This window comes from Sander lucioperca, chromosome 7 (assembly GCF_008315115.2).
Source record: "Sander lucioperca isolate FBNREF2018 chromosome 7, SLUC_FBN_1.2, whole genome shotgun sequence".
Lineage (NCBI taxonomy): Eukaryota > Metazoa > Chordata > Actinopteri > Perciformes > Percidae > Sander > Sander lucioperca.
In genome coordinates, this window is record NC_050179.1 from 11,328,557 (window position 1) to 11,354,822 (window position 26,266).

Here is a 26,266-nt window from a genome sequence, read left to right on the forward strand (position 1 = left end):
TGTCTGAACGGCCCGCAGCTCGCGTGAAAATAGACCCGGCGCATATCTTTAGCGGAGTGGAGAGCCGCATCACGCATGCTTCTGGGACATGCAGTGGCGCAGCTGGTGGATTATCAAGCATTGACTTGAATAGCTGTGATTGCTCACGGAGGACGTGATGTATCCGGAACGCAGCGCAGACGCGTCCAGTGGAAAATAGGAGTAAGTGTATCACGATGCCAGACAATCTATTATGTTAAGATAACAAAGCATTTGACGTTTCTCTAAAAATGGTTAAATCATTTCTCAAACAGCAGTTATCAATCATATAGCCTACTACTTATTTAAAGTATTATGTAGTGCTATATGTTTTGCAAACAATTATGATAGATGCATAATCTACCATAAAAGCTGAATACACTTTAATAAAACAAATCATGACATTTGGTAGCAATGTATCAATAACATATGACAAGAGAAAGTATAACAAAAAATGTACTCAGTTGCCAGTTCATTAGGTACACCTAGCTAAAACTAATTCAGTCCACTGCAATAAATCCTTCCATCATGAAGGTTACAATAGCGTTAAAGAGAGGTGTTGATTCAATGTGATCAGAGGTGTCACAAAATACAAATACTTAGTTAACTTACTTAAGTAGAAATTTACTTAACGGTTTAAATTATACTTTACTGGAGTAATTATTTTAAAGGAGACTTTTTACTTCTACTCCTTACATTTTCACGCAATTATCTGCACTTTCTACTCTAATTTAATAAATAGCCTTGTTACTCCTATTTCAGTTTGGCTTGTTTTCATTCCGGCTTTTCATCGTTCAAAAAAACCCCGAAATAAACAAAAACCTATCCAGATAAATCGCGCCATCCGGATAGAGTGAATTTGATTGTGGTTGGATGAGAAGTATAAACATATACCATTCCGACACCCTATTGGTTTGTACGCGATCCATCGCACCTGCACATGACACAAATCACATCACACTCCAGCAAGGAAATAGCAGACGTATGTAGCCTAGTACGAAGATGTCCGTGGCAGAGACTCAAGAGAACTCGAGCGAAATGTCCCAACCAAACACCGGCAATTTTCTTGTCCAGTTTTGTTATCTTACATCCGTTGCCCTCACAGATTCCTGCAGCTAAGCTTGGATGTACATTTACATTCCAATAAAGGCTATTGATAACATGCCTCTGAAGTTTGACTTGTTGCACCATTACAATACTTATAGGCAACTAGTCATAATATCTTCCACTTCATGAAACACATGTTAATGCTCAGTAGTACACATAATATTGTATTAAAATATTTTCATTTTCAATGGGCATAAATGTGGCTGGAACAGGTGCATCCCAAATTTTTTAACATTAACATTTTAATATAACATTATAGTCATTATGGCCTTTAAAAAAAATGTTTTTTTTTTGTGGAGGTGGGGTAGTGCACTATAGGCCCCTGTGGCGTGGCCTAAACTTTTGTCTTTAATGGCATTTTTTTCCCTTACATTACTTTTACTTTAATACTTTAAGTAGTTTTGAAACCAGTACTTTTACACTTTTACTTGAGTAAAAAGCTTGAGTTGATACTTCAACAGAAGTCTTTTTAAACCCTCGTATCTATACTTCCACCTGAGTAATTAATGTGAATACTTTTGACACCTCTGAATGTGATACTAATTTTAGAGGCTGTAGTTTGTGGTGCTGTTGAACTATTATAACTGTTATTAACTGATATAATTTGGGTTAGAAATACCACTCAGTATATCCATGGACAATCTTCATGGAGGGTTGGCCGGTTATGTTTTCTAAAGATTGCAGCGGAATCTTTGAGAGTCAACAAAGTCTTTAGGGATGCAATATATCCACCAGCCACTTGTAACTTTAAAACCTGTCACTCTTGACATGTGAACTACTGTCACATACTCCACATTGAAACCGTTAATTAAAAAAAAAAACAGATGCTGTTATATACCTTAAAAAGTTAGTTGTTGGTGCTGCAAAAACATAAAAAACAATTAAGTAGGTAGATCTTCTGACATGCAGCTGTACTTTATCCACAGTACTGATATTTACCCATTTTAGGTTTTGGGCTTGTTTATAGCGAAATAATGACACCCAGAATACTTTCTTGTATAAAATGCAACACTATTTCTCGACAACGTAATAGTGACAGGTCTATTAAGACCATTTTCCATTTTAATCTGTAACGTTACTCAAGTGTAGCTAGCTAAGTAAAAGGAAATGGAGGCCCATGATAACGGTAGCTAAGCCAAAAGGCTTCACTAAGTTTCTCTTACATTTAATTTAAAATATAGCTAGTTCAGCCGTTGCTAGATTATGCCGTTCGTGCAATTCATCCAAAACTTTTTTGAAAGTCATGATAAAATAGCTTGTTGACGTAAATAACCTAGCTTGTAACTTGCTAACCAACTCGATGACCAAGCCTTTCATCCAACATTAAAATAGCGTCAACGGTCACGTTATTTTATAAATTCCGAAACGTTCACTTTATTTTACTTGATTGCCGCACTCCACCTGTCGTTTCCTATGAGTTGAACTTGGCAGTTACCTAATTCGAACGTTATATGCTTTTCTAGTAAGGTGCTAGGTAAACGCTTAGCTACAGTTGGCTAGTTAGCAAGCTAACATTAGCTTAGCAAACGTTGCCAACTTCTCAATAGGGATTAGACTACTTCCTGGCACAAACTTCGTATGGAAATTGTTACTTAAATGTGCACATTTAACATTGTCCATGTCTTCATTTTAAACGCTACTTACACAAAAGAGAGCTGGCTACATTGAGAAATAACAAATTTTAGTATTGTGTAAATCTTATCACTGTTGTGAAACTGCCAAGTTCCAGCAAGTAAACTACTCCTTACCAGGCTAACGGCTAAGCTAACGTCGATGGCCTGTTTATGCTTCGCCCAAGCCTGGACCCCGGTCTTTCCTGACGCCGACATACCAGAATACCTACCTGGATGACCTCGTTGACCTCCCTGATACACTCCACCATATGCTGGAGGATCTGCTCGGCAGTCAAAACCTCGAAGCGGTAGTCCTCCTCCTCCTCCTCACCGGGACCGTGGCCACCTCCACCAGTCTCGCCGCAATCATCTCGCTCCCCACCGGCCACCACGGGATCGACCAACTCCACCTCTCCGAGCTCCAGGGTGTCGTCCTCGGGCTCCTCTTCGGCGCTATCCTCGCTACATTCCTCCTCTTCGTCGTCGTATTCATAGTTATACCCCTCGTCTGAGTCCATTCCTAGGGTGGTTATCAACTTGTGACAAGCACACCCAAGTCTACAGTGTGTGAAATGTTGATTGCGGAACAATACGAAAACCAAAATTATCCGAGCCTGTTTTTCAGCTGCAGCGAAAATAACAACAAAACGTCGCCGCTGCTAAGCCAACAAAGAGACACAGCGTCACCAGCTGACGACGGCCTTACGTCAGATGGACTGTACAGGAACTTGTAAAAAAATAAAATACTTGTATATGACACACTTAAGCTGTACGTGAATATGTCTCGTAACTATTTTGTAATACAGAAAAAATAATTATTATACGCCAAATGTAAACACTTTAAGGTAAAGTTATCAGCAAAACACTCCCCCTCATAAAATGTAACGTAGGCAAGGCCAACGGTTCTGATGGGTTCTGACGGTCTTATAATACATCCATGGTTCTGACCTTGCCGATAATGCTTCACAGGCGTTTTGACTTTGTAAAACTGTCATATTCTATCAGCCAGTATATGTCAGCCTTATTTGTGTAGCCTCGTGGTAATTTTGTCTCCCACAGTCTCTAGTTTACATTTGCTTCAATCGTCACATCACTCTCTAAGCCACGTTAATTTACTCGTAAAAGTAGAAGTAATGTTAGTAGAATTCCTGCTGTGTAGGCCTATTGTGTAACGTTAACTGCACAAATATTAAACGGTTTAAAACAAAAAAAAAGTAAATAAAACCACAGGGTACTAATATGGATATACAGAATTTACAAACCGTATGAACCATTTAATTTAGTTTAAAAAACAAAAACACCTAACGTAACGTTACACCGAGTGGGTGTTTCCTTGTGGCCCCAGTCATGTGACATAGCACCTGACTGGCGCAGCTTGGCAGTGCAGTTTGCTTTGGAATGAGTAATGTGTAATATGGAAGTCATGTGTATTGTTAGTTTTGGACGATACACTCGTCCAAAATTTAATTTGGTTCTACTAATTATCCTTCAACTTAGCTTACACACAGTGGAGGGAGTGTGGCCATTACCGCAGTCTTTCACCTCCTCAACCGAGCGATACCCTCTGAACCCAAAGGCTTTCTACTTTGGGTACGGAAGACAATCAGCCGCACAGCAGGACTGTTCTGTTCTCGATGCTGCATTCAAGAGATATTTTTCTCTCATTTTTCCAGACTACACTTCTGGTAGGTGATAAGGTAAAGTGGAATTAGGACTATGGTAAAACGAAAGTAAGATTTTACACTTTGCTAGAGTTAAATATTTACAAGGTACTTAAAGTCTTTATATGAAATAGGGCCTATACAGTACTTAAATATTTTGTATTTATTGCGACAGCAGTAGGTTATATTATAATTTCTATAGGACCCGAATTTACTGTGAGCTATGTGTCGTTATAAAAACATATACTGTACAAAATATAAGTCCTGAATTGGATTTTTTTATTTGTATTATAGTGTTAGCATTAAGAGTAGTGATTCAGACATGTGTGATTGCATTATGGATGCACAAAAATGTAGAGCAAAGTGCTCACTGGTCTTGTTTTGAATGTTCTTTGTCATGTTGGCTTTTAAAGTAGATCAATGAGCTTTGTGGAGACAGCAGTTCATCAGTCTGCCTGTGTATGTCTACCAACTCTAAAAACCTACAATGACAATGGACCCCTATAGCACAGCTTCGTGTTTGTGTTTTCAAAAATACCATAGGTTATAGTATAATGGCAGTTTGAGTGTAACATTGTTAAAATGGAAGTGCACAGGCAACCTATGCACTTATACAAAACTTTAACCCAGCAACTAGTGACTGTAATACTTTCACTTTTATGACCAACAGGGTATGGTGTTCTGCGATTCAGTGGGGATAAACCATTTACTGTTGAGATCAGAGTTGACCATGCTGATTGTGATAGTTACCCAAATGAGAACTCTTCTGAGAGATGTAAGTATCGACACATTTATCTGAGCCAGAGCACAACAGGTAAAAGTGTGATGCATTATCTAACTTGCTCCTATTTGTGTTCCAGACAATCTGAGTGTCTCTGCAGGACAAGCATCTCTGAATGCGGAAACCGTGTGGGGTGCTCTAAGAGGTGATTATAGCCAACATAGTTTTTTAAGAACATGTATAAACAAAATAAGAACATGTGTGAACAAAAGTACAAAATATTAAACAAACATGTTAACAATTAGTGACAGTTAGCAAAGGGAAGACTAGGTTCCATCAAAGCCTGTTTAGCAAGTTGCACTGGATTCATCATGCTACACAATAGCTTATTTAATAACTAATTATCCCACTGTTATCTGTGCAGATTTAAGTGATTGCTGATCATCTACTATATATCCTCTGATTAAGCACAGGTCTGGAAACCTTCAGTCAGCTGGTGTATCAAGATGATTTTGGCACAGTAAGTCAAAATTTTAACTCGTGAGGCCTCTAAATTTTTCTTTTGGATCAATTAAATCGAATATATTTTCCCGTTTGTCCTTTCTTTTAGTATTTTGTGAACAAGACTGAGATTGACGACTTCCCGCGGTTTCAGTTCAGGGGGATTTTGTTGGACACTTCACGTCACTATTTACCAGTGCAGGCCATTTTAAAGACTCTGGTAATAATCAGATGACATAATTCTAAACTTCAGTCTTCTGTTTTTATTCAGTGGTATTAACATATCTCTTTTTTGTTAGGATGCAATGGCCTACAGTAAGTTCAATGTGTTTCATTGGCACATTGTTGATGACCCCTCCTTCCCTTACCAGAGCCGCACATTTCCAGACCTTTCCAGTACGGTATGTCATGTGGATGAATCCATCTTATAAGTAATGAGAAAGAATAAGCCACCTTAAAGGTGCTCCAAGTGATGTTGGGTGACAGTACTTTTTGTTGACGTTCGAAGTATTTTCAAACAAAACAAGGCTAGCTCGCCCCTCCCTCCTCCTCCTCCTCCTGTCCCCTCTCCCTCCCTTCCGTGCACTAACCCCCCCAACCCCCACCCCCACATCCTTCTTGTTGGTTATTGGCTGGAACGCTGGAAGACTGTTTGTTATGTTTGGTGGTGCAGGTTGGCCAGTTTGTTTTTGTTGGCGTTTGTGGAGCCTGGGCTGTCTACAGAGACACGTGTTTTTTACAGTGTGTTCAGGGGACAGGCAGCTCGCGGATAGTGAGGAGATGTTTGCTGTATGTGACAAAAAATGTTGTAGCCTAAAAAACACGTGACATCACTTAGAGCACCTTTAACTCATGTGCACCATGACTCTGCACATTCATTATAATTTGTATCTGCATTTTAGGAGAAGTAACTCTGTTATTTTACATCATCCTAGACTTTAACTAGGCCTACTGCATGTAGGTTCATAAGGTAGGAAAGTACTGAAAAGTTGCATCCACCCTGAACAAAGGCTTCTGGCTCTGATTCAGGGGGCTTTCCATCCGATGACTCACATCTACACACAGTCAGATGTGAGAAGGGTGATCTCACATGCCAGGCTGTGGGGAATAAGGGTCCTTCCGGAGTTTGATTCACCCGGCCACACCCAATCTTGGGGAAAAGGTAAAATTTACTCTGAAACAACTGTTTTATCAAATGATCCCAGCTCTTTGATCTTTAACATATAAAGTACTTGGCATTATGTATGTTTTGGTCAACTGCCAAACCTGCAAACCAAGACTATAAATGGCAACAAGGCATCATGTACTAAATCTAGAGTTTGACTCACTTCTTATCTGGGGGACTCTACATGGCAACAAATGCCTGCACTCAACAGACAACGCAAGACATGCATTGAAACAAAGTGCTGAACTAAATCTGATTGATTACCATTTATTTTTCAGGGCAGTCTGACCTGTTGACGCCCTGCTACAGAGGGAGCACCCCTTCAGGTACTTTTGGTCCTGTTAATCCAGTGTTACCCTCCACCTACCAGTTCATGGCGAGACTATTTAAAGAAGTGTCATCGGTGTTTCCTGATTCCTATATCCACTTAGGAGGGGATGAGGTGGACTTTTCCTGCTGGTAGGTTGAAATGTGACAGATCATTTAAATTTCTGCTGACTGTATTTGACCAGGTTCTGCTCACTATTGTTTGTTTACATTGTTACTGAATTTGTACACATATCTGGACAGTTGTTTCCATTTGTTAAAAGAAAAAAGGTAGTCGACGTAGGTACATGTCTTTTAAAAAAAACAACAAAAAGACTCCCACTGCTTGTTACCATAGGAAGTCCAACCCCGATGTCCGAGCATTCATGCAGAAGATGGGATTTGGAGGAGACTTCACCAAACTGGAAGCATTCTACATGGAGAAGTAAGGTGTAAAGGGGAACATACTGTATAATGTAGAAAGCTCTAGGAAATGCACCAATCAACATGTTGATGTTACAAATGTCATTAATGTCTCAATTTCCAGAATTGTGAATATCACTTCAGCTCTCAAGAAGACATCTATCGTGTGGCAGGATGTGTTTGACTACCATGAACGAGTAAGTACACCCCAACAAATATCACCTCTATGATATAAAATAACTATTTAGGCTGCTATACATTTACGATGTTTAAAATATGATTCTACATTTTTTTTCTGCAAGTGCAGAGATTTGACGTTTTTTTACAGATAAGCAGTAATTTACATAATCACAAGTATCTATATTTGAAATGCCAATATTTCTTATTTCATTGCAGCCCCATTATGTTTAATCTACACCAATGAAGTTTAACTATTAGATTGTAACGTTTGGTGTAGATCCAGGCATCTAAAACAAGCACTGCTTTATTAGTACTTGTCCTAATTATTATTTCAGCTATTTTATATTGTCTCCAAGTGTCTTCATTAATTGAAGGAGATATTTAAACTTAACATCTTTGTCCTTGAATTTTTTCTGCAGCAAGTGAATCACTATAAGTTTTCCTATAAGATACTGACTGTCACAGTGTGGCCTCAAATGAGTTCACACAGGCTTGTAATTGTCACATTTAAACACAATTAGTCTATTATGGCTAAAATAAATTAGAATTAACACTCATATAGGCATCCACTTACTCTAATCTAAAAGTTTTTTAGATAACAATATAATGTTGAACTCAGCAGGTTGGTTTGAACCAACTGACAATTTTTAACAGTATATTGTCTGATACAGACAATTGAATGTATCACACAACCAGTTAATGTAAGTCTGATAGTCTATAGCATTGTGTTGCAGCGCAGCTCTCTATCAGTGGTGGAGGTATGGAGACATGGCTGTTACCTGTGTGAAGTGCGGAGGGTGGTTAATGCAGGGCTCAGGGTGATTCTGGCCTCTCCATGGTATCTGGACCAGCCAGGGCCCACTCACAACTGGGCCCGCTACTACACTGTGTGGCCTCTCGCCTTCAAGGGTCAGAAAAGAGCCTGTTTGCTGTGGCTAGTTGAAGTTGTGTTATCTGCGGTGTTTTTTTGTCTCTAATAATAATTTAGATAAGATAAACACAAACAAGTGAGTTTTGAGTGTTAAGGCCCTGACACATGTTGAATCAGCCGAAAAAAGGCGGGACACACCGCACAAACTAGGGCGACTTTGTGTGTCAGGGCCTTTAGTGCATCACAGAATGTTCTATTTGTAGCCATACCACTAGGTGGCAGTAAAGACTGTTGTCCATGCATTAATGTTACAGAGACATATTATGTGTCCCAATTCCAAATAGTATACTAATTTTATACAGAATGTGCTGCACATAAATCTTTTAGCATAGAAATCAATGCAGTTATAAATCCCTTTTCCAGTCTGAACACACTACAAACAGTACTTAACTTAAAATTAGAATGCAGTATGGAATTGGGACACAGCTACAGAGATGTGATTGCTGTGGTACAAGCTCACAATGCTGTCTGATGCCCCATCGCTAACATGCACACAGAAGTATAAAAATATTGCTAATGGCAGTTATATCATAAAACTCCTTGTATCAAACCATGAAAGGAGAGAGATATATCTAAGCACACTTTAGTTGTTTTACATTCAGGTTGCTTATAAACTAGGAATAACCAATGTGTCATCATGGTGCGTTACTGTAGTCAAGGCTAACTGATTTGACTACAAATTATTAAAACAAATATGCTTTAATAATGTAATGGTACTAAATGGTATTACATATAATAATAATAATAATAATAATAATACTGTACCAAACTCAACAGAGATTAGTAACCAACTGTCAATTTCAGATTTATATGATAGTACTAATATGTACTGTGCACAGCATGCTCCAAGATGGTGAGGATATTCTGAAGGATATTCTGCCGAGGTTTTTAGTTCATTAACAGCCTAGTTTTGGGGAAGAGTATGTTTTTGCAGCATAAGAACCAATTTCAGGAATCCATTTGGAGTTCAGATGCTTTGCCCCATTGGATGGGTACAAATTCTGTGAAACCTTGCAGGTAAAAGCTTGCCCTTATTTCCAAAAGCTCATTAGGGAGTTTTTACAGTATACTTGACTATTTTCTGAAATATCAAATAGTCTGATAGGTCTGTTTACATATTATGTAAACAGACAGGTCAGTTGCAATATAGTACAGAAGGGCAAGACTGCATGTTGTTTGTCACCCTGCTCAGATTCCTAAGGACACAGTGCTGCACATCTGGAAGGGCACCCCAGCTAGTTATAAGGAAGAGCTCAGTAGGATGACAAAAGCTGGCATGAGGGTCCTGCTGGCTGCCCCATGGTACATCAACCACATTGCCTATGGCCAGGACTGGCGCAACTACTACACCGTGCAGCCACTGAACTTTTCTGGTGTGTGCATGGCCAAGTAATATCACATATAACCTGGCCATAGTTATGTGCTAATGATGGGAGCATGTAGAGGCCTGTTTAAACTTTGATTTGTTTTGACTTGAAGTGGTGTGATAAATTTGAAGTGAAGATTCTGATTGATAGTAAATTCATAACCAGCCTATCTTTAATTAAAACCCATCGTATTAAAGCAAAGCTTTTCACCGTCCCCTCGTAGGTACTGAGGAACAGAAGAAGCTGGTGATAGGGGGTGAGGTCTGCATGTGGGGGGAGTATGTCGATGCCACCAATCTTACTCCACGTCTTTGGTATGAGATTAAAAAGACTCCTGCAATCATAAAACTAATGAACTTAGTAAAGTAAGTGTAGCAACGATTGTATGAAATCATTTAAATAATCACTGCTTGCACCTCAAAATCACAGGCCAAGGGCAAGTGCTGCCGCAGAGAGACTGTGGAGTGATGAGAAGCAGACCTCCAGCGTGGACGAGGCGTTTCCTCGCTTGCAGGACTTTCGCTGCAAGCTTGTGAGGTACTGAAGCTTTTCTGTACAGGAACTTTAAAGGGCTCCGTGCTGGCATACCTTAACAAGACACTGGGCTCTTTCTCATAATATTTCCTTTATTATACAGTATACTCATGTTTCTGCTTCCCATTCTCCTCAAGGCGTGGCATCCGAGCAGAGCCTCTGCATGTTGGACACTGCAAACATGAGTACCAAGGTGTTTGAAGATGTTGGATGGATTAACATTGCAAGGTTTTTCTGGTGAATGTTTGAACTAATTAAGTTCATAGTTGCCTTCTTTTAAAGTGGTGTAATTTTTTTTTAATACAAATTGTTTCTCCAGTCTTAATGCACACATTAAAATGCTTTCTCAGGGACTTCTCTCATTACCTTTTCCCATTCAATTTTTTTGTAATAACGTTTTGAGTAGTTTTATTTTAGATTTGACATATTTAGCAGTCATAAAGAAATGTTAACAAAAACCTTGTTTGAAGAATCCAAAGTGCTGCACTGTGATGCCATGTTGAATTGTACTTGATGACTACAAAATTATAGAATGTAGATTTTAAATTATATGAACACCAGTATGGTGTAGCTTGCACTCTTGCAATGTAATGAAATATTATTGGTGTGCAGGTTGCCAGTTTAATCTCAACGCTAATTTAAAACAGAAAAACAAACACATTGACAGCCTTTTTAAAGATATTGGCAGTTTAGTGTTCCAGGTGATCCAACCTTCATGTCTTAATGGACGAAACGAGCACCCAGAGGAAACTCAAGGAGAGATGACAAGAACATGTACACTTCACACAGAAACTCAATCCAAATTAAATGTATTCATAACAACATATGACACTCATTCTCAGAAATGTAGGGACTCCTCATAAAAACCCTTTAACAGGGAAAAATGGGAGAAACCTCAGGGGGAGAGAGGGGATACCTCCTCTAGGATGAACAGACATGCAGTAAGTGCCATATGTTTCAACAAAAATTAAACTAGTAGATTTGCAATGGAGAAACAGTAATATAATAATAATGTGGGGTTGGCTTGTGGCTCGGAGGTAGAGTGGTTGCCCCTCAACCACAAGACAGTTCGATCCCAGGCTCCTTTGGCCACATGTCAGTGTCCCTGAGCAAGACACTGAGGCACAAGTTGCTCCCCGGATGCTGTATGTATAGCTGTCCACTGCTCCTACTGCTTAGATGGGTTAAATGCAGTAATTAAATGTCATTACATTGTACTGTGCATGTGAGAATAAAGATAAGAATAAAGTTTTGTTTTCGTTTTTGTTTCTTTATAATAATTAAAATACAAAAACAGTTTGATGTAGATGTAAAGCAGCTTCCAGATGCCACAAGAGCTGATATGACCTCAAACACAAAACCTCCTGAGTAAGACAACCTTTTAGTGAGATAAAGTTGGAGTATCCCTTGGGAAGAATTACACAAGAGAGACCTTCTTCCAAGGCGTGCAGGTGTCCTGACAGTGAAAATATTGGAAATTACAAAAGCAAAAAAAAAAAAAAAAAAAATCCATTATGACACCACTCTGTGATCCGTTTCATTCTGAAAAGTCCGCTTTTTCAAAACCAACATGGCTCAGTTCAAAACTCATCTCTCGTCATGATTCAACATTGGATGATTTACTACCACTATACTTCATAGTGATGTTTGTTCAAGTGGGCAAGGGTAAAACTCCAAAAAAAACTTTTTGTGAGGTAGAATTAGAGTAGTCCTTGGGAAGATTTACACAGGAGAGACTTTCTTCCAAGGCTTGCAGGAGTCTTGATAGGGACAAAAACACATAACCAATGCTTTGTTAACAATATAAAAAATAAAACTGCCTATTTGGACAAGAGAGATATTCTTTCAAGGTGTGCACATGTATTGACAGTGAAAATATAAAAAAAATTACAATAGCAAAGAAACTAGCCTTTTATGACACCATTCTGTGGGCAAGGGGAAAACTCCAAAAGAAAACCTTTGAGAGAGGTAAATTGGAGTAGTCCTTGGGAAGATTTACACAAGAGACTTTCTTCCATGGCTTGCAGTTAATATATTATAAATTACAACAGCTAAAAATGCCCTTTAACCTCTACATTATCTGCTGGGGGGGGGGGGCTTTGGAGATCATCTTGTCCTGGGCATGAGCATGCTCCACATAATGATAAGAATGCATGTAAATTAGAACACAGAACACACAGAATCCTGACACACAAACACACATTATTATATTAAATCATTACAGAGACATACTTTTCATGTATGTATAACATTCATATGCAGTTTCATAATGAAGCACCAAAATATATGAATTTACTCAAGTATTCATTAGTCTAGATGTAATAGTCATGATGTATTAAATGCTTTACACACAAAATGTTTCTATTTTCTGAAATTTGTGAATCCAACACACTTGTTTTTCCCCCCAGAAAATGAACTTTTATTTTATCACAGAGGAAAATATTGAACTCTAGATAATTTAATCTAACAGTTGTAATTATTTACCTGTCAGAGTATACATGTAATCATGATTTCAATTAATTAATATGTAAATAGATCTACTGCGCCACTATGATTGAGTCTATTTTACTCATTTTCTACAATGCATCTTGGAGAGTTTAAACTGTTTAATAATCAAATAAATTAAATCTGCAGTGGTTTCAGGGAACTTCTACTCACATTACTTCAGATACTTGCACAATTGGTAGTCAATCACAGTTTTGTTTGATAATTCCATCCCTTATCAAATAGAAGAACAACTACAAATACTTAAATAAAAGTCTTTCTGATATCTTGCTGGATCAAAAGTTTCACTTCACTTCATGTCATGCTCCATCTCTCCATCCTGGTTTAACAGGAAATCTCACATTCAGGATAAATTCATTCATATAAATGAGAAAAACAAAACATCTGTGCAAAAGACTAATTCTGTGGTCACTAGGTGAAATAGGCCTGAGGCACTTGGCTTCAGAAGACTTTGGTTTTAATCATGGAGAGCAGATCCTACATTCGGGAACTGTTTTTGGAGCTTTAAAATTGCTCAACACTTCTTATTGTGCCAACTTTTTTGGGATACATAAATACACATATTGATCTGTTTTCCCCCCACACTGTTTTGAGCAGATGTAAGGGAAACCAAACCGGATCTAAATTAACGATGGATATGACCCAAATGATCTTATTACTGTAACTGTACTGTTATATGTAAGTCTATATATGTTCCAGTCTCAGCTGTTGGTTTACTCAGCTCGGATTTCATCGCCTGTGAGCATACTTTTATGACACAGTCAAAGGGCGTCTGTCTCCCAGAGACCAACTTCCCAGGGACCCCCAATGTTTGGCTAGTTTTCAGTGACTTCGACCAGGACAGCTTAAACGAGAAGGCTGTGACCACTGAGTCAAATGGCCAAATTATCTTAATTTTTGATTGGCTACATGAAGCGTCCTCCTGTTACCTCTATAAATGAGCAAATGCATTTTGATTGGTGTGCACTTACAGGACCTCTAGGATGCGAGCTGTGCTTTTAAATTCTCGAGTTGTGCTAACTTTATTACGTTTCTATAACTGAGAGTAGACTGAATATGATACATTATTTCAAACTTAAAATGTTGCTGTACTAGAGTTTTGAAGCATGTCAGGCTCTCTTTTTGATATTTATTCAGAATATCAAAAGCCAACACAAAAAACAAGGCGGGTGCCTGGGTACCTCACCTGGTAGAGAACGCGCCCATATGTAGAGGTTTACTCCTCGACGCAGCGGCAGCGGGTTCAACTCCGACCTGCCGCCGTTTGCTGCATGTAATTCCCCCTCTCTCTCCCTTTCATGTCTTCAGCTGTCCTATAAAAATAAAGGCCTAAAAATACCTAAAACATAATCTAAAAAACTAAAAACAAGGCAATGGATAATGGTGTGACAAAATTATTTAATTAACTGTTCGAAAATAATTTCAAGTTTGAAACAATGTAATCATGTCAGTGATAATTGACTCTAAAATTTCCATTAATTTCTTTTGAGTGTTTTGTTAACAGTATATGCTAAACATACATGCTTTTATTTACAGGACATAACCAAATAAGCTTCTCAGTTCCTTTGTCAGCAATAACATGGCTTTTCTCTCCCTGATGTGGATTTGCCTGTTGAATTGAGCTGGCATGACTTTGATACAGACTGAAACAACTGATTTTCTCATTGTGTGGATTACAGGAGTGGCAGCATATGGCAAGGCGGGGCAATCCCTGGTAGCCATAGTGCTGACACCTCAATCCTTCCACTTCATCTGACTTGGGGGTGACCACATGAATTGCTGAGGTGAACCTACAAAGCTTAACCATGCAAGCTTGGTTAACCATTCTCTGCAGCTACTTAAAATCAGAGACATCAGACATGCTGAGTGCAGTATAACAGAAGTTTATGCTGTTACAACAGAGCAGGCATAAGATTATCCTGCCAGGACATTTTACTGCCTGTATTCAATAGAAATTGGTAACTTGCATTTTAGGTTTATACAAAAACAGTTTTACAGTTTATACAACAAAAGTTTATTTTGATGAGATTTTTGTCCAGTTTTGTCTGTTTTTTGATGCCAAACGTTGTATCATAGTCCTAAATGTAGATTGATTTATGGTTTAAAGCTCATTATTAGATTAAAAACAAAAAAAAAACAAAATCAAGTATGACTTTTATGTCTTTGCAACTTGAGGCATCTGCTCCGTGTGCAATGCCAACAACTTTAAAAATTAATCTCACTCTTTGACAATAGCTGTCATTCAAGGAGATTATAGAAAAAAAGCTGCTTAGACTGATACAAAGATCTAGTGTTCAAGGGCATCCTCTGAAGGACAAGAAAAATGTCCTGCACATGTGTGCTTGCTGCAGTGCATGTGCTTTTAATATTTGATGCAATGCAACTGACTACAACCACAATTATTTAAAACTCCTAATATGTATAAAGGTAATGACTCTTAAACTAATAAAAAGCTATCTGATCAGTCTGATCTGCCAAGCAATTGAGCTAGGGTTTTACTTGTGACACATGTTCAATCACCTGCAGGGCTCTGTCATCATAAATGTTCCCACTAAACACATAATCATCCAGTTGGCTCATGGCAGCAGGCTGCTAAAGATTGGCTGCATCTGCCCAACAATCACAGGGCTGAGGAGTGAAGAAACGTGACAGTTATCCCTGCCAGGCAAAACCTCAAAGCAGCACTTTGCTGATGGCAGCAGCATCTTACCTGTGTCAACAACTGGAGAGTCAAGAAAAGACAGAAAAGACTATAGGTTTCACTTTTATGGAAATATTTAAAGTTATGCTTTGCTTAGGTGATACATAATATCAGCGTAAAGTTATTATCAGCGATCACAGACACATTTCACCATCTTTCACATTTAAAGAGGTCTCAAAAATGACCTTTGAGCATGCACCTTACATGTTCATTTCCTGTCTCCTAGTGTGATGAACATGATAATCAGCTCACCCCTGACATGTGAGCACAGTAATACCTGTGTTATGTAATCTGATATGAGACTCCAGATTACCATGCTCAGTACTGCTTAGGTCAGTATAAATATGTATTTTAGGCTTATTCACAGAGTAGGTTTAGATGGTATATAAACATGTAGTGTAGTGTAAATGCAAATGTGTTGTGGACCACATTCTGTGTAGAGTGTGTATAAACTTCCCAAACTGTTTGTCATGTCCAAGTTAGGAAGTGAAATTGTTTAAAATGGTTTAAACTAGTTTTACATCCAGCTACCAGGCCTGTTGGCGTCGGAGGGTGTGTATAGTGTATAAACTGTGGCAGGTTAATTTGCTTTGGGCATGTAAGCTAGTCAAATGGTTTGTTTTGTGTACACAAGGCAAAGCAAGGCAAGTTTTTATAGCACCTTTAAAACACAGTGCTTTACATAATAAATAATAAAACAAATTGCAAATAACATGCATTACAACAACTTTAAACAAAATACACAATGAGGAGAATAAAATAAATTACTATTGCACCCCTGCAGTCAATTTTTCCACTTGTATTACTGAGTTGCATAATATAAAGCTAATTCACTGCATCCTATTATAACATGTACACACACAATTGGAGCCTTTGAGACCCCAAATCTAACCTGTGTTGTCCTTCTTTCAGGATTATAAAACGTATTCAGACAACAGGTTTTGAGTTCAAACAGCTGTGTGCATAGCCCTCGTAGCCTGCAGCTAGTTTGTAATCCTTTTATACACCAGTTTAGGCCAACAGAAAGAGCTCTGTTTTCAATACCACATTGTTTTTCTAAAATCAAGAGTGACTTAATATGGATTACAGAAATCATTCTGTGGACATGGCAGGCAGCCCCATCAGTACCTTTAGTGTCTCTGCTACATTTGATCTGATTAAAGAGCTGAACTTTGTCATTAGCTATATGCAATAATGGCTAAATCAGTGTAGCTTGACAGACCTGTACAGAAAAACATTTCTTTCCACCAGTCACTGTCTTATACCTTAAAGTGAGGACAAGTGAGAACATTAGTGATTCAAGGAGTTGTGCACTTGCAATAACAGTAAATTGCACTTGGATTACTAATTAGGCAGACGGAGGCTCCAGAGAGCAGTCACCATATGGCAGAAGAATGGAATTAAGGGTCAACTTGTTGCTGCTCTTTCAATCTCTGCACTAATTGTTTTTCTTCTCATCACCCCCTTTAGTGATCCCCCTCATAGAAGGAGACCACATTTCATGGAAGGTTAAGCTACTTTACTGATTTGGGGTGGCTGTATTCTCCTGAAGCCATTAGTGTCATCGACAGGGCCAATATGGTGCAGAGTGTAAGGCTACCCTATTAACAGGAAGCTGAGAAACATATGTGTACTAGGAGTGGGACAAATAATTCATATTGCAATGTTTTGTGTCTACTTGATTAGTTCACTTGTTGACTAGTTCTAGTTGTCAACTTCTAATACCTCTTTTTTTCTTAATGTTAAACAGTTATATGTAAATATTTCTTACTGTATTTATTGTTTGTTTGTTGTATATTAATGTTTAATATGTTTATGTTATGCACCAACAACCAAGGCAAGTGTTACTTACTTGGCAATAAATCCTTTTCTGATTTCTCAAGTCACTTGCTGTAGTAGTGGACTATTGTGGTCAGATTTACAATAACACATTTGCTTGTAAACATATATTATCTTGTAAAAAATAATGAATACATGTTATTAAATATATATGTTACACAGGAGACACACACACACACACACACACACACACACACACACACACACACACACACACACACACACACACACAATGTTAAATAGCACTACAAAATGGCACTTAAGCAGAAATACTAAGCAAAATGGCTCCCAGTAACAAATTAACTAGTTAGCAGAATGTAGCGACTGATTAAAAAAAGAAGCAATATCTTCTTCTTCATTAGTGTTAGTAGAAGTGTCATGATAAATCTATTGCTGGGAGTTATGTTTGTATTGAAAGGCATTCAAAGTAAAGACCGAAAAGGGAATCATTTAAACAATGTTGATTACAGTTTGCAATGCATTGACACAGGGGATCTTTACCATGCAGCAGCCACATTTCAGAAGTCATTTGAAAGTTGTGTAGGTGAGAAGTAAAACATATTATTTTCCAATTCTTTTTCAGTAGTCAGTCACCTTTGTTGAATGCAGTTATGCCTGTAAGTGGTGTGACTGATTGATTTACCCTTATGGATGGTAAAGATTAAGAGGATGACAAATCAACATTTGCTTACACAGCGCCTGGCTCTAATCTCCTTGTCTTCTTTCAGAAAGCCCCCTGACGACTCAGGCTCGCACTCATTCTGGCAGAGAGAAAGAAAGAAGAAGACAAGTAGTGACTCTATTGACCCCCATTACATTAGAAACAACCAGAGAATGGACAACAGCACTGGATCCATATCATCGAGCATTCCTGGAGTAACACTCTGATGACCTCTGAAGAAATTAGGCTTTAACTACAAGCTTTAGTAGAAAGAACTACAAATTCTATGTCTTTTGTGTTTTGGGGGCATTGCCATGGGTCAACACTTCACATAAAGAAAATACTTTGATCCAGCTTGGCAACTTCACAAGTAGTACTTTATAAAGAAGAGGAAATACGTCTGGGAGTAATCATCTAAAAACAGTTGATTACGTAAAGTTTAGAAATTACACATCTCAAAATGGAGGACCACATGAGCAAAATTAACATGTTTTCTTCTGACATGTCTAATGACTTCACAGATGGACCTCAAGCAGGTGAGCCAATACTTGTTGTGATATGAAAGATCTAACAAAGGTGCTAAACAATGACAAAAAAAAACAATTATGTTAGAATAACAATGTCCATAATAGTTGTGTGTACTACTGCGTATATAATCTGTACAATTAAGTTGTCTGTTGATCCTTAAAAGAGTGTGGAAAAAGTATTTATTTCTGCCATCTGTACCCATCTGTACAGTCCCAGATAAAGCACTTGACCATGGCCTGCTTTGTAAAGTGTGTTCCGATTCAAGCAGTGGTAAACACTATGGTATCTATGCCTGCAACGGCTGCAGTGGCTTCTTCAAGCGCAGTGTGAGACGAAGACTCATTTACAGGTGAGCAAAATTCTGTCTAAAAGGGCAATCAGAATTACCTTGTGTGTATAATGGACAAATACAACAAGTGTAACAATTCATTATTTGTATTTCAACATAGTACTTATCTTTACTCAGAATTCTTACATTTTTTTTTTTGTCAATATCACAGGTGTCAGGCTGGAACTGGCAGGTGCCCTGTTGACAAGGCTCATCGGAACCAATGCCAAGCTTGTCGACTAAAGAAGTGTCTCCAAGCTGGCATGAACAAAGATGGTGAGAAAAATCGGAATAAATTGACTGTGTAGATTATATTATATCATTGCTGTCATAGTACAAATGATCTAAAGCCTTGACTGTTTACACATTATATATTATTTACTTGTGCTTTTGGCAGCTGTGCAGAATGAGCGGCAGCCTCGAAGCACAGCACATGTCAGTCTAGACTCTATAAGTGTGGCCACTAAAAAGGAGCACCTGGCCACCACACAGGACATCACTTCCTCTGCCACCTACTCATCAGTCATCTGCAGACCTCTGATCACTTCCTCCGTCACCACCTCTGCTACCATACAGCCCTGCAGCAACCCCAATACTGTCCACCGCTTTATGGTCAGCCTGCTGACTGCAGAGACCTGTTCAAAACTGGAGCCTGAGGACGGTGAGATCATATGCCAGAAGGCTGACACAACTAGTACCCAATTAGATGGGTGTTTTAAAAATACACTTTATAATGTTTGGTTGGGCTACTTACTATGTAGGCAAGTAGCCTAGATAAGTGGAGTTTGCCTTTGTTGATGATACAATGAGCTACAGAAATTTAGAATTGTCTTATCTGAATTGTAATGATGCATTTAAACTTGCAGTATTGTACTCCCAATAGCCTCAACGTTTGTGTGGCTCTCTTTTTCTAATGCATAGTGGAGGAAAATATTGATGTGACCACCAATGATTCAGAGAGAGATCGGACTCCCTCTGACTGTCGTGTCTCCCCGTACGCCTCCAGCTGTTCAGAGAGTATATACGAGACATCGGCACGACTCCTCTTCATGTCTGTCAAGTGGGCAAAAAATTTGCCTGTTTTTGCTCACTTGCCATTTCGAGACCAGGTGAAACTGACTGACAAGCTGAACTGATTTACACATACATAAATCATGTGTGAGACTGATAACATGCATTCCTGTGACATCCTCAGGTGATTCTCCTTGAGGAAGCTTGGAGTGAGATGTTCCTCTTGTGTGCCATCCAGTGGTCCCTGCCCATGGACAGCTGTCCTCTTCTGTCTCTGCCAGACCTTTCTCCCACACAGCAGGCCAAGATCAGTGTCCCCACAGCTGACCTGCGCATTCTGGAAGAGGTCTTAAATCGCTTTAAGGCCCTGGCTGTTGACCCTACTGAGTTTGCCTGCCTGAAAGCCATTGTACTGTTCAAGCCAGGTAAGGAGTTATTCCTTCAGCAATATGCATTTGTTATTGAATTGACATTGTAACTAATGTCATGCTGTTTGATTTGCAGAGACACGCAGCCTCAAAGACCCAGAGCAGGTGGAGAATCTGCAGGACCAGTCACAGGTGTTGTTAAGTCAGCACATCCACTCAGAATACCCCAGCCAAAGTGCCAGGTAAACCTGCTGTAACTCTCTCTCTGACACTGAGATCTTCAAAAGTTTGTCATATAAAAGCCTAAATAGAAACATAAAGTTCACTCTCCTTGGTTCTTGTCCATCAAGGTTTGGGAGACTGTTACTTCTGCTGCCATCCCTCCATTTTGTGAGCTCTGAGAAAATAGAGAAGCTGTTCTTTCACAGGACCATTGGCAGCACACCCATGGAGAAGCTGCTGTGTGACATGTTCAAAAACTAAGACACTAACTAAAACAAGCACACAGGGTAGCTGAACGACACCTGCAAGGAAAACATAATAAACCGACCCTCAAGCAACACATTTTCTGGTTGTTTGTTTCACATATTCTGGTTATGACTTCAAGATAACAGCCCTTTTTTTCACTGAAGACATTTTGAAATATCACAGAAGGAAATGTTTTCCCACAATAGGTCAAAAAGCCTGTTGTAAAAAAGACCCACTAAAGTTTATGGCATTCTAATTAAATAAAAATACAGGTTTTGTTCAGTGGTATTACATGATTTAGTATTACAATTTTGTCATGAAGAACCACAGACATCACAATGTTTAGTGTAGGTGCTGAGTTTGAAGGATATGCATTTCTTTATTACAATATGATTATGAATATATTTTGTTTTCAATGTAAGTATTTATTCTAAATAAAAATTAAAAATGTGTATTTTACAAGTTTGTTCATATTTGGTCATGTTTTCCATTCTTTATCTGGTTTTACAGAAACAGAAGAGAACACATAACACAAGACATATTACAAAAAGATGCTACATAGAACAGACACAATACAGAATATCTGGTCTTTTTATTAATATGATTTAGAGCCTGACCACTACACCATAATGGCTAACACACACACACACACACACACACACACACACACATATATATATATATATATATATATATATATATATATATATATATATATATATATATATATATTGGTGTAGCCTATATGTCAGCCAAAATGTAACAAGAAATTTCAGTACAGAAATAACAAACGTTTGAGGTAATTTAGAAACCAGAAAGCTCTTACACATGTATTTTTGGTGTTCCTTATCAAATGTTTGTTATGTGTTTGTCAAAAAAGGAGTAACAAGTAATCCTTTTTTCTTTTCGATATCCAATAAAATCCAATAGGCCTACTGATCGGGATCTAAGATGACAACATGACAATATTTATAATTGCTACAGATCATACAAAAAACAGAACTTTCCATGGTGCCAGTACAATAACATCTGACTGCAAAAATATCAGAAACGAGAGACCGTGAGAGATAAAAGTGTATCCATATCTATGGGATTATCAACGTGGGGCTGTGTCCTGTCCTGGAATGTAAACTCAAGTTGGGCTACAGTAACGTTAGGTGGCGGTAATGAGCCCATTTACTGATGAATACGATGGTTAAGAAGAAAGGCCTTGAAATATGGCAGAAATGGTGGGAGGATGACAGAAAAGGAAGGAGATATTATGAAATACAAAAATCTGTCAGTATAAAGAATTATACGCAAAGGACCAGGAGGGAGGAAATTATAATGACAAGACTCAGGGTGGATCACACAGGACTGAATGGCACCTTGTTTTTAATGGGGAAAAGGAATAGTGAGGACTGTGGAAACTGTGGGTTTAAAGAAAATGCTGAACATATAATATTGTATTGCACATTGCATGAGGTGGAAAGACAGGTGTTTAAAGATAAGGTTCAGGAGGCAGGGCGGGAGTGGACTCTGATAGGGATACTGAGATCAGAAGGGGAGGGACAGGAGATCAGGATCACCAGGAAGGCGTTATTTAAATTTTTAAAAGCTGCAGGGTTGTTGAGTAGAATTTAAAATAATTGTAAAATGACATGATGATACACACTCCAGCACAGTAGGTGGCGGTATGCACCTAAAAGTTGTTTGCGATCCGCCATTAAATAAGAGAAGAAGAAGAAGAAGAAGAAGAAGAAGAAGAAGAAGAAGAAGAAGAAGAAGAAGAAGAAGAAGAAGAAGAAGAAGAAGAAGAAACATAGAGAAGAAGAAACATAGAGAAGAAGAAACATAGAGAAGAAGAACTGGACAGAAAACACGGAAGAACTGGACAGAAAACACGGAAGAACGCTAGCTTGTTAGCTAGCATAATGCGTGAGATAGAGCGTCCTGCATTCAACAACAACAACAACTGCAGCGGAGACTGATAATGAATATGAAGTCGCTTCAAATAAGAAATAACAGTTGTTTTACCTAACAATGTTTACCAAGTCGTATCAGCCGCTCCCTCAGAGGGAGTCCACTTGTCCGAGGACTCCTGGCTTGTTCGTGGACACTGACAGCTTCACACAGCGCGGCTACCACAAAGGGTTTTCATTTGACAACATCCCCAATGTCTCTGAAAACAACTTCGCTGGTAGGGAGCTAACATTAACTATGGGAGCTATGGTTTTTTGGACGGAGTGGTTTGCCATTCATGATCAATACTATGCTGTCAAAGTCTTATTACTGCCTAGCCCATCATGTTTTTTGTTTCAACGTTTCCTTTAACTTTATTGTCTTCAAGGGAACTTTGTATTGCACCTAGGGAAAAGACAATATACACGCACAGACTTTGAACATAAAATAAAATAAAATGCATAAAGCATTTAATTAATATAGAACAAATGCCAAAACCCATCACGCTACATAGCATTGAACATGTACTTAATAAATGTTGGAGGACTTGCATGAGACAGATAAAAACCACAATGGGTAAAATTAGAGAGTGTAACCTGAAATGTAGTCCCTATGAGTCAAGCTCCAAAAACACTGGATCTACTTCCAAAAATGCAATTTAATAGCATGTTAGGCCCTTTCTGTCTGGTAAAACCACGTCTTTCAAAACTCCACACCCCCAGCTTTCTGTTAATTTGTGTAGTCTCCAATCCCAAATCGATCTTAGACTTTAGAAAGAAAGCTGGTTTACTAAAGACTGAGTTTTATATTGTTTGTTTCTTTTCTTAAAGATACCTCCCAAGGATGGCTGTCCTGGATGTGCAACCTGATTGTCGTCTTCCTTGTCTACATCGGCACCTTTATAACATTTCCTATAACAGGATGGTTTGTACTGAAAGTAAGCTGAAATGATCTGTCATCAGTTACCCCCACAGCACGTTCACTCACTTGTTAGGAATTAAAACAACCCACTGTGACTCATTTTGTTCGTAGGCGGTGCCTAACTACCAGAGGATAGTAGTGTTTCGTCTGGGTCGAGTTGGTCCTCCAAAGGGTCCAGGTATTGTCCTTGTGCTGCCACTCATTGATCAGTGGCAGAGAGTAGACCTGCGCACCCGTGCTTTCAACATTCCTCCTTGCCAGGTAAACCACTTTAATGAGTTTATAATTAGTGAGCTGTCGTGATGGGCAACTTGTTCAAGTCCTTACATGCTGAAACACTGAAAAATGAAAAAAAACAGCTGTTTTGGAGTAGTTTCCCTCACATTCTCCGACAGGTTGTTACATGAAGTCTTTACTAACCAAACTTAAGGATAGGTTCACACATTTTCAATTCTGCTTTAAAATAATAGTCAGTCATAAGCTTCAGATAAACATTTTAATACATTTTTGCACAGAAGGAGGACTTCCCCGTCACGTCCGTTAAAATCTCTTAGTGGCCAGTATGAATAGGTGGAATGATTACTTTGTCCTACAGGTGACACTCTTGGTGCACTGTTGATCAGTGTGAAACTGAAGAAAGTACACTCGTACTGAGAGAACTCTAAATAGTATGTGACAGCACATTTGTTGATACTAGAGATGACACCTCTTGCTGCCTGCGCTTTATTTGAAAATGTTTTAATGCCAACAGCAAATCTTTTGTGTGTGTTGAATGTTTTGTTTTTAGTCTTGTGTCTTTGCCCCTATAAACTTAAAAATTAGATGCAAATGGCATGTCTGATGGCAACATTTTTTATTTTTTTTTTTTTAAATTAACCTTTCCTTGTGCATTTTTAGGAAAGTAGCCACAGCCCCATCACTGAAATGCTTCACTGCATTTCGATAAAGCCAATGTGTCAAGCTCATGTCACTCTGTTTCAAAACTCTCCTTCTGAGCGGTCAGCATTGGTCAATTGTATATTCAACTTTACACAGTGCATATTACTTCAGTCAATACCAGCTTTAAGAATGAAGAGAAGAGAAGCTGTCTCTATATTCTTTAAATTGTGACAAATGTGGACAAAGGTGTCCAGCACTCGTATAAACTGTAATTCTGCTACTGTAGGTGACTACTCTGGATGGCGGGGTGTTGTCAGTGGGAGCAGACATTCAGTTCAGGATCTGGAGCCCCGTCATGTCAGTACTATCAGTCCAGGACCTGAACGCCTCAACCAGGATGACGGCACAGAAGGCTTTGACCTACAGCCTTGCCAAGAAGACTTTCAAGGAGATCCAAACTGAGAGAGTTAAACTTGGAGAATATCTTGGGGTGAGACTACACTGGACCTACTCTCTTCTGGCTTTTCACTGTATCACATCAAACTTACATCCTTTATTGCTCTGTACAGATGGACATAAATGAGATGACTCGTCCCTGGGGGCTGGAAGTGGACAGGGTAGAGCTTACCCTGGGATCTCTACTAAAAGCACCAGAGGGAGGCCCCTCTGGACCCTTCATCATGCCTCCATCTGTGCCTGGACTGGAAGGCCTCACAGGCCTCACTGGCCCCATTCAGCAGTTGGCCATGCACTTTCTGGGCCAAAGTGGCATTTCACAGCCTCAACAAGGTATGGCGTCACACGCACATACCTGTTTTCGTACAACATGTACCCATCCTGATAATGTTGTAAAATACATCTGTGGCTTTTTCTCTTCAGATGACAGCATCACCTTTACAGATGAGCTCAGCAGTGCCCCTCAGGCAGCTGTGGCCACACCAGGTTCTGTTGAAGAACTGCTTGGTGGGGTCAAGCTCCTGCTCTCTGAAACGTTGGTCCACCAGATTGGGGCCTGCTTCCAGTTTGACATAAGCTTGGAAGACGGACAGCATCACAGTTACTACGTGGATTTGAGCCAAGGTGATGGTTCATAAATTGCTCTAAACATGCCACAATGATTATTATTTAAAATTCTCATTGAGAGAAATCCAGTAACTGAATGCAAGTTGTGCTAAATCTGTCTAATAATGCTCAAATGTTTGTGGTAAATAGAAATAAAAGTACAGTTAGATAAATATCAAATATCTCCATTGCTCTGTGTGTGTTCTGTAGGTAGCGGTGCAGCTGGATCAGGGTCCTTGTGCGGACAGCCAGATGTGACACTGAGCATGAGTGACAGCGACCTTCTGGCCATGTTCCAGGGCAGGCTTCAACCATTTGCTGCTTACACCAGTGGCAGACTCACAATCCAGGGAGATATTAAGACTGCCATGAAGCTGGAAGAACTCATAAAGCTACTTAAGAAATAGCGTTCATAGTAGCATTTGTGTACCTATTTTTTGAATCTTTAACTTTAAATGTACAGTACATTCTTTTAATGTATACATTAATTACATTTGTCATGAACTGAGTTTCTGTTATGGCCTTGT

General features: G+C 38.9%; 4 protein-coding genes across 6 annotated transcripts in view; 3 read left to right on the forward strand and 1 right to left on the reverse strand.

Annotated features, from left to right (window-relative positions):
• arih1 (ariadne ubiquitin-conjugating enzyme E2 binding protein homolog 1 (Drosophila)) overlaps nt 1-3,465 on the reverse strand; it is a 24,478-nt gene extending 21,013 nt beyond the window's left edge. The window contains exon 1 of the mRNA XM_031283129.2: nt 2,969-3,465. Coding sequence (XP_031138989.1) covers nt 2,969-3,256 — 288 coding nt within the window. The 5' untranslated portion in view covers nt 3,257-3,465. The remainder of the gene's footprint in view (nt 1-2,968) is intronic.
• A 614-nt stretch (nt 3,466-4,079) lies between these two features.
• On the forward strand, nt 4,080-11,777 carry hexa (hexosaminidase A (alpha polypeptide)). 3 transcript variants are annotated; one of them, XM_036003014.1, is made up of 14 exons: nt 4,081-4,423; nt 5,070-5,174; nt 5,260-5,325; nt 5,594-5,640; nt 5,731-5,841; nt 5,921-6,022; nt 6,651-6,783; nt 7,065-7,245; nt 7,451-7,537; nt 7,640-7,712; nt 8,430-8,604; nt 10,217-10,307; nt 10,423-10,530; nt 10,665-11,777. In XM_036003014.1, exons 1-14 carry the CDS (start codon nt 4,144-4,146, stop codon nt 10,726-10,728), a joined length of 1,623 nt encoding a protein of 540 aa, XP_035858907.1. In that variant the 5' UTR covers nt 4,081-4,143; the 3' UTR covers nt 10,729-11,777. The 3 variants fall into 3 exon arrangements, with proteins under 3 accessions (XP_031138988.1, XP_035858907.1, XP_031138987.1); XM_031283127.2 differs by lacking the exon at nt 8,430-8,604 and adding an exon at nt 9,819-9,999 and having other exon boundaries at nt 4,084-4,423; XM_031283128.2 differs by lacking the exons at nt 10,217-10,307; nt 10,423-10,530; nt 10,665-11,777 and adding an exon at nt 9,819-9,957 and having other exon boundaries at nt 4,080-4,423.
• A 6,514-nt stretch (nt 11,778-18,291) lies between these two features.
• On the forward strand, nt 18,292-21,395 carry nr2e3 (nuclear receptor subfamily 2, group E, member 3). Its single transcript, XM_031283457.2, has 8 exons — nt 18,292-18,769; nt 18,960-19,110; nt 19,262-19,365; nt 19,487-19,750; nt 20,011-20,198; nt 20,285-20,525; nt 20,605-20,710; nt 20,819-21,395. Exons 1-8 carry the CDS (start codon nt 18,694-18,696, stop codon nt 20,949-20,951), a joined length of 1,263 nt encoding a protein of 420 aa, XP_031139317.1. The 5' UTR covers nt 18,292-18,693; the 3' UTR covers nt 20,952-21,395.
• Nucleotides 21,396-22,751: 1,356 nt separating this feature from the next.
• stoml1 (stomatin (EPB72)-like 1) lies at nt 22,752-26,248 on the forward strand. The gene is made up of 7 exons (XM_031282563.2): nt 22,752-23,115; nt 23,708-23,814; nt 23,910-24,059; nt 24,964-25,167; nt 25,247-25,466; nt 25,557-25,757; nt 25,950-26,248. Exons 1-7 carry the CDS (start codon nt 22,959-22,961, stop codon nt 26,144-26,146), a joined length of 1,236 nt encoding a protein of 411 aa, XP_031138423.1. The 5' UTR covers nt 22,752-22,958; the 3' UTR covers nt 26,147-26,248.
• Nucleotides 26,249-26,266: the final 18 nt, after the last annotated feature.

Coding starts and splice junctions, on each gene's coding strand:
- nr2e3 (XM_031283457.2), top strand. CDS start 18,694: ATGGAGGACCACATGAGCAAAATTAACATGTTTTCTTCTGACATGTCT. Junction 18,770..18,959: donor CACAGATGGACCTCAAGCAG/GTGAGCCAATAC, acceptor TGCCATCTGTAC/CCATCTGTACAGTCCCAGAT. Junction 19,751..20,010: donor AAAACTGGAGCCTGAGGACG/GTGAGATCATAT, acceptor TCTAATGCATAG/TGGAGGAAAATATTGATGTG.
- hexa (XM_031283127.2), top strand. CDS start 4,144: ATGTGTAATATGGAAGTCATGTGTATTGTTAGTTTTGGACGATACACT. Junction 7,538..7,639: donor GAAGCATTCTACATGGAGAA/GTAAGGTGTAAA, acceptor CTCAATTTCCAG/AATTGTGAATATCACTTCAG. Junction 10,531..10,664: donor TTTCGCTGCAAGCTTGTGAG/GTACTGAAGCTT, acceptor ATTCTCCTCAAG/GCGTGGCATCCGAGCAGAGC.
- stoml1 (XM_031282563.2), top strand. CDS start 22,959: ATGTTTACCAAGTCGTATCAGCCGCTCCCTCAGAGGGAGTCCACTTGT. Junction 23,815..23,909: donor CAGGATGGTTTGTACTGAAA/GTAAGCTGAAAT, acceptor TTTTGTTCGTAG/GCGGTGCCTAACTACCAGAG. Junction 25,467..25,556: donor CATTTCACAGCCTCAACAAG/GTATGGCGTCAC, acceptor TTTTCTCTTCAG/ATGACAGCATCACCTTTACA.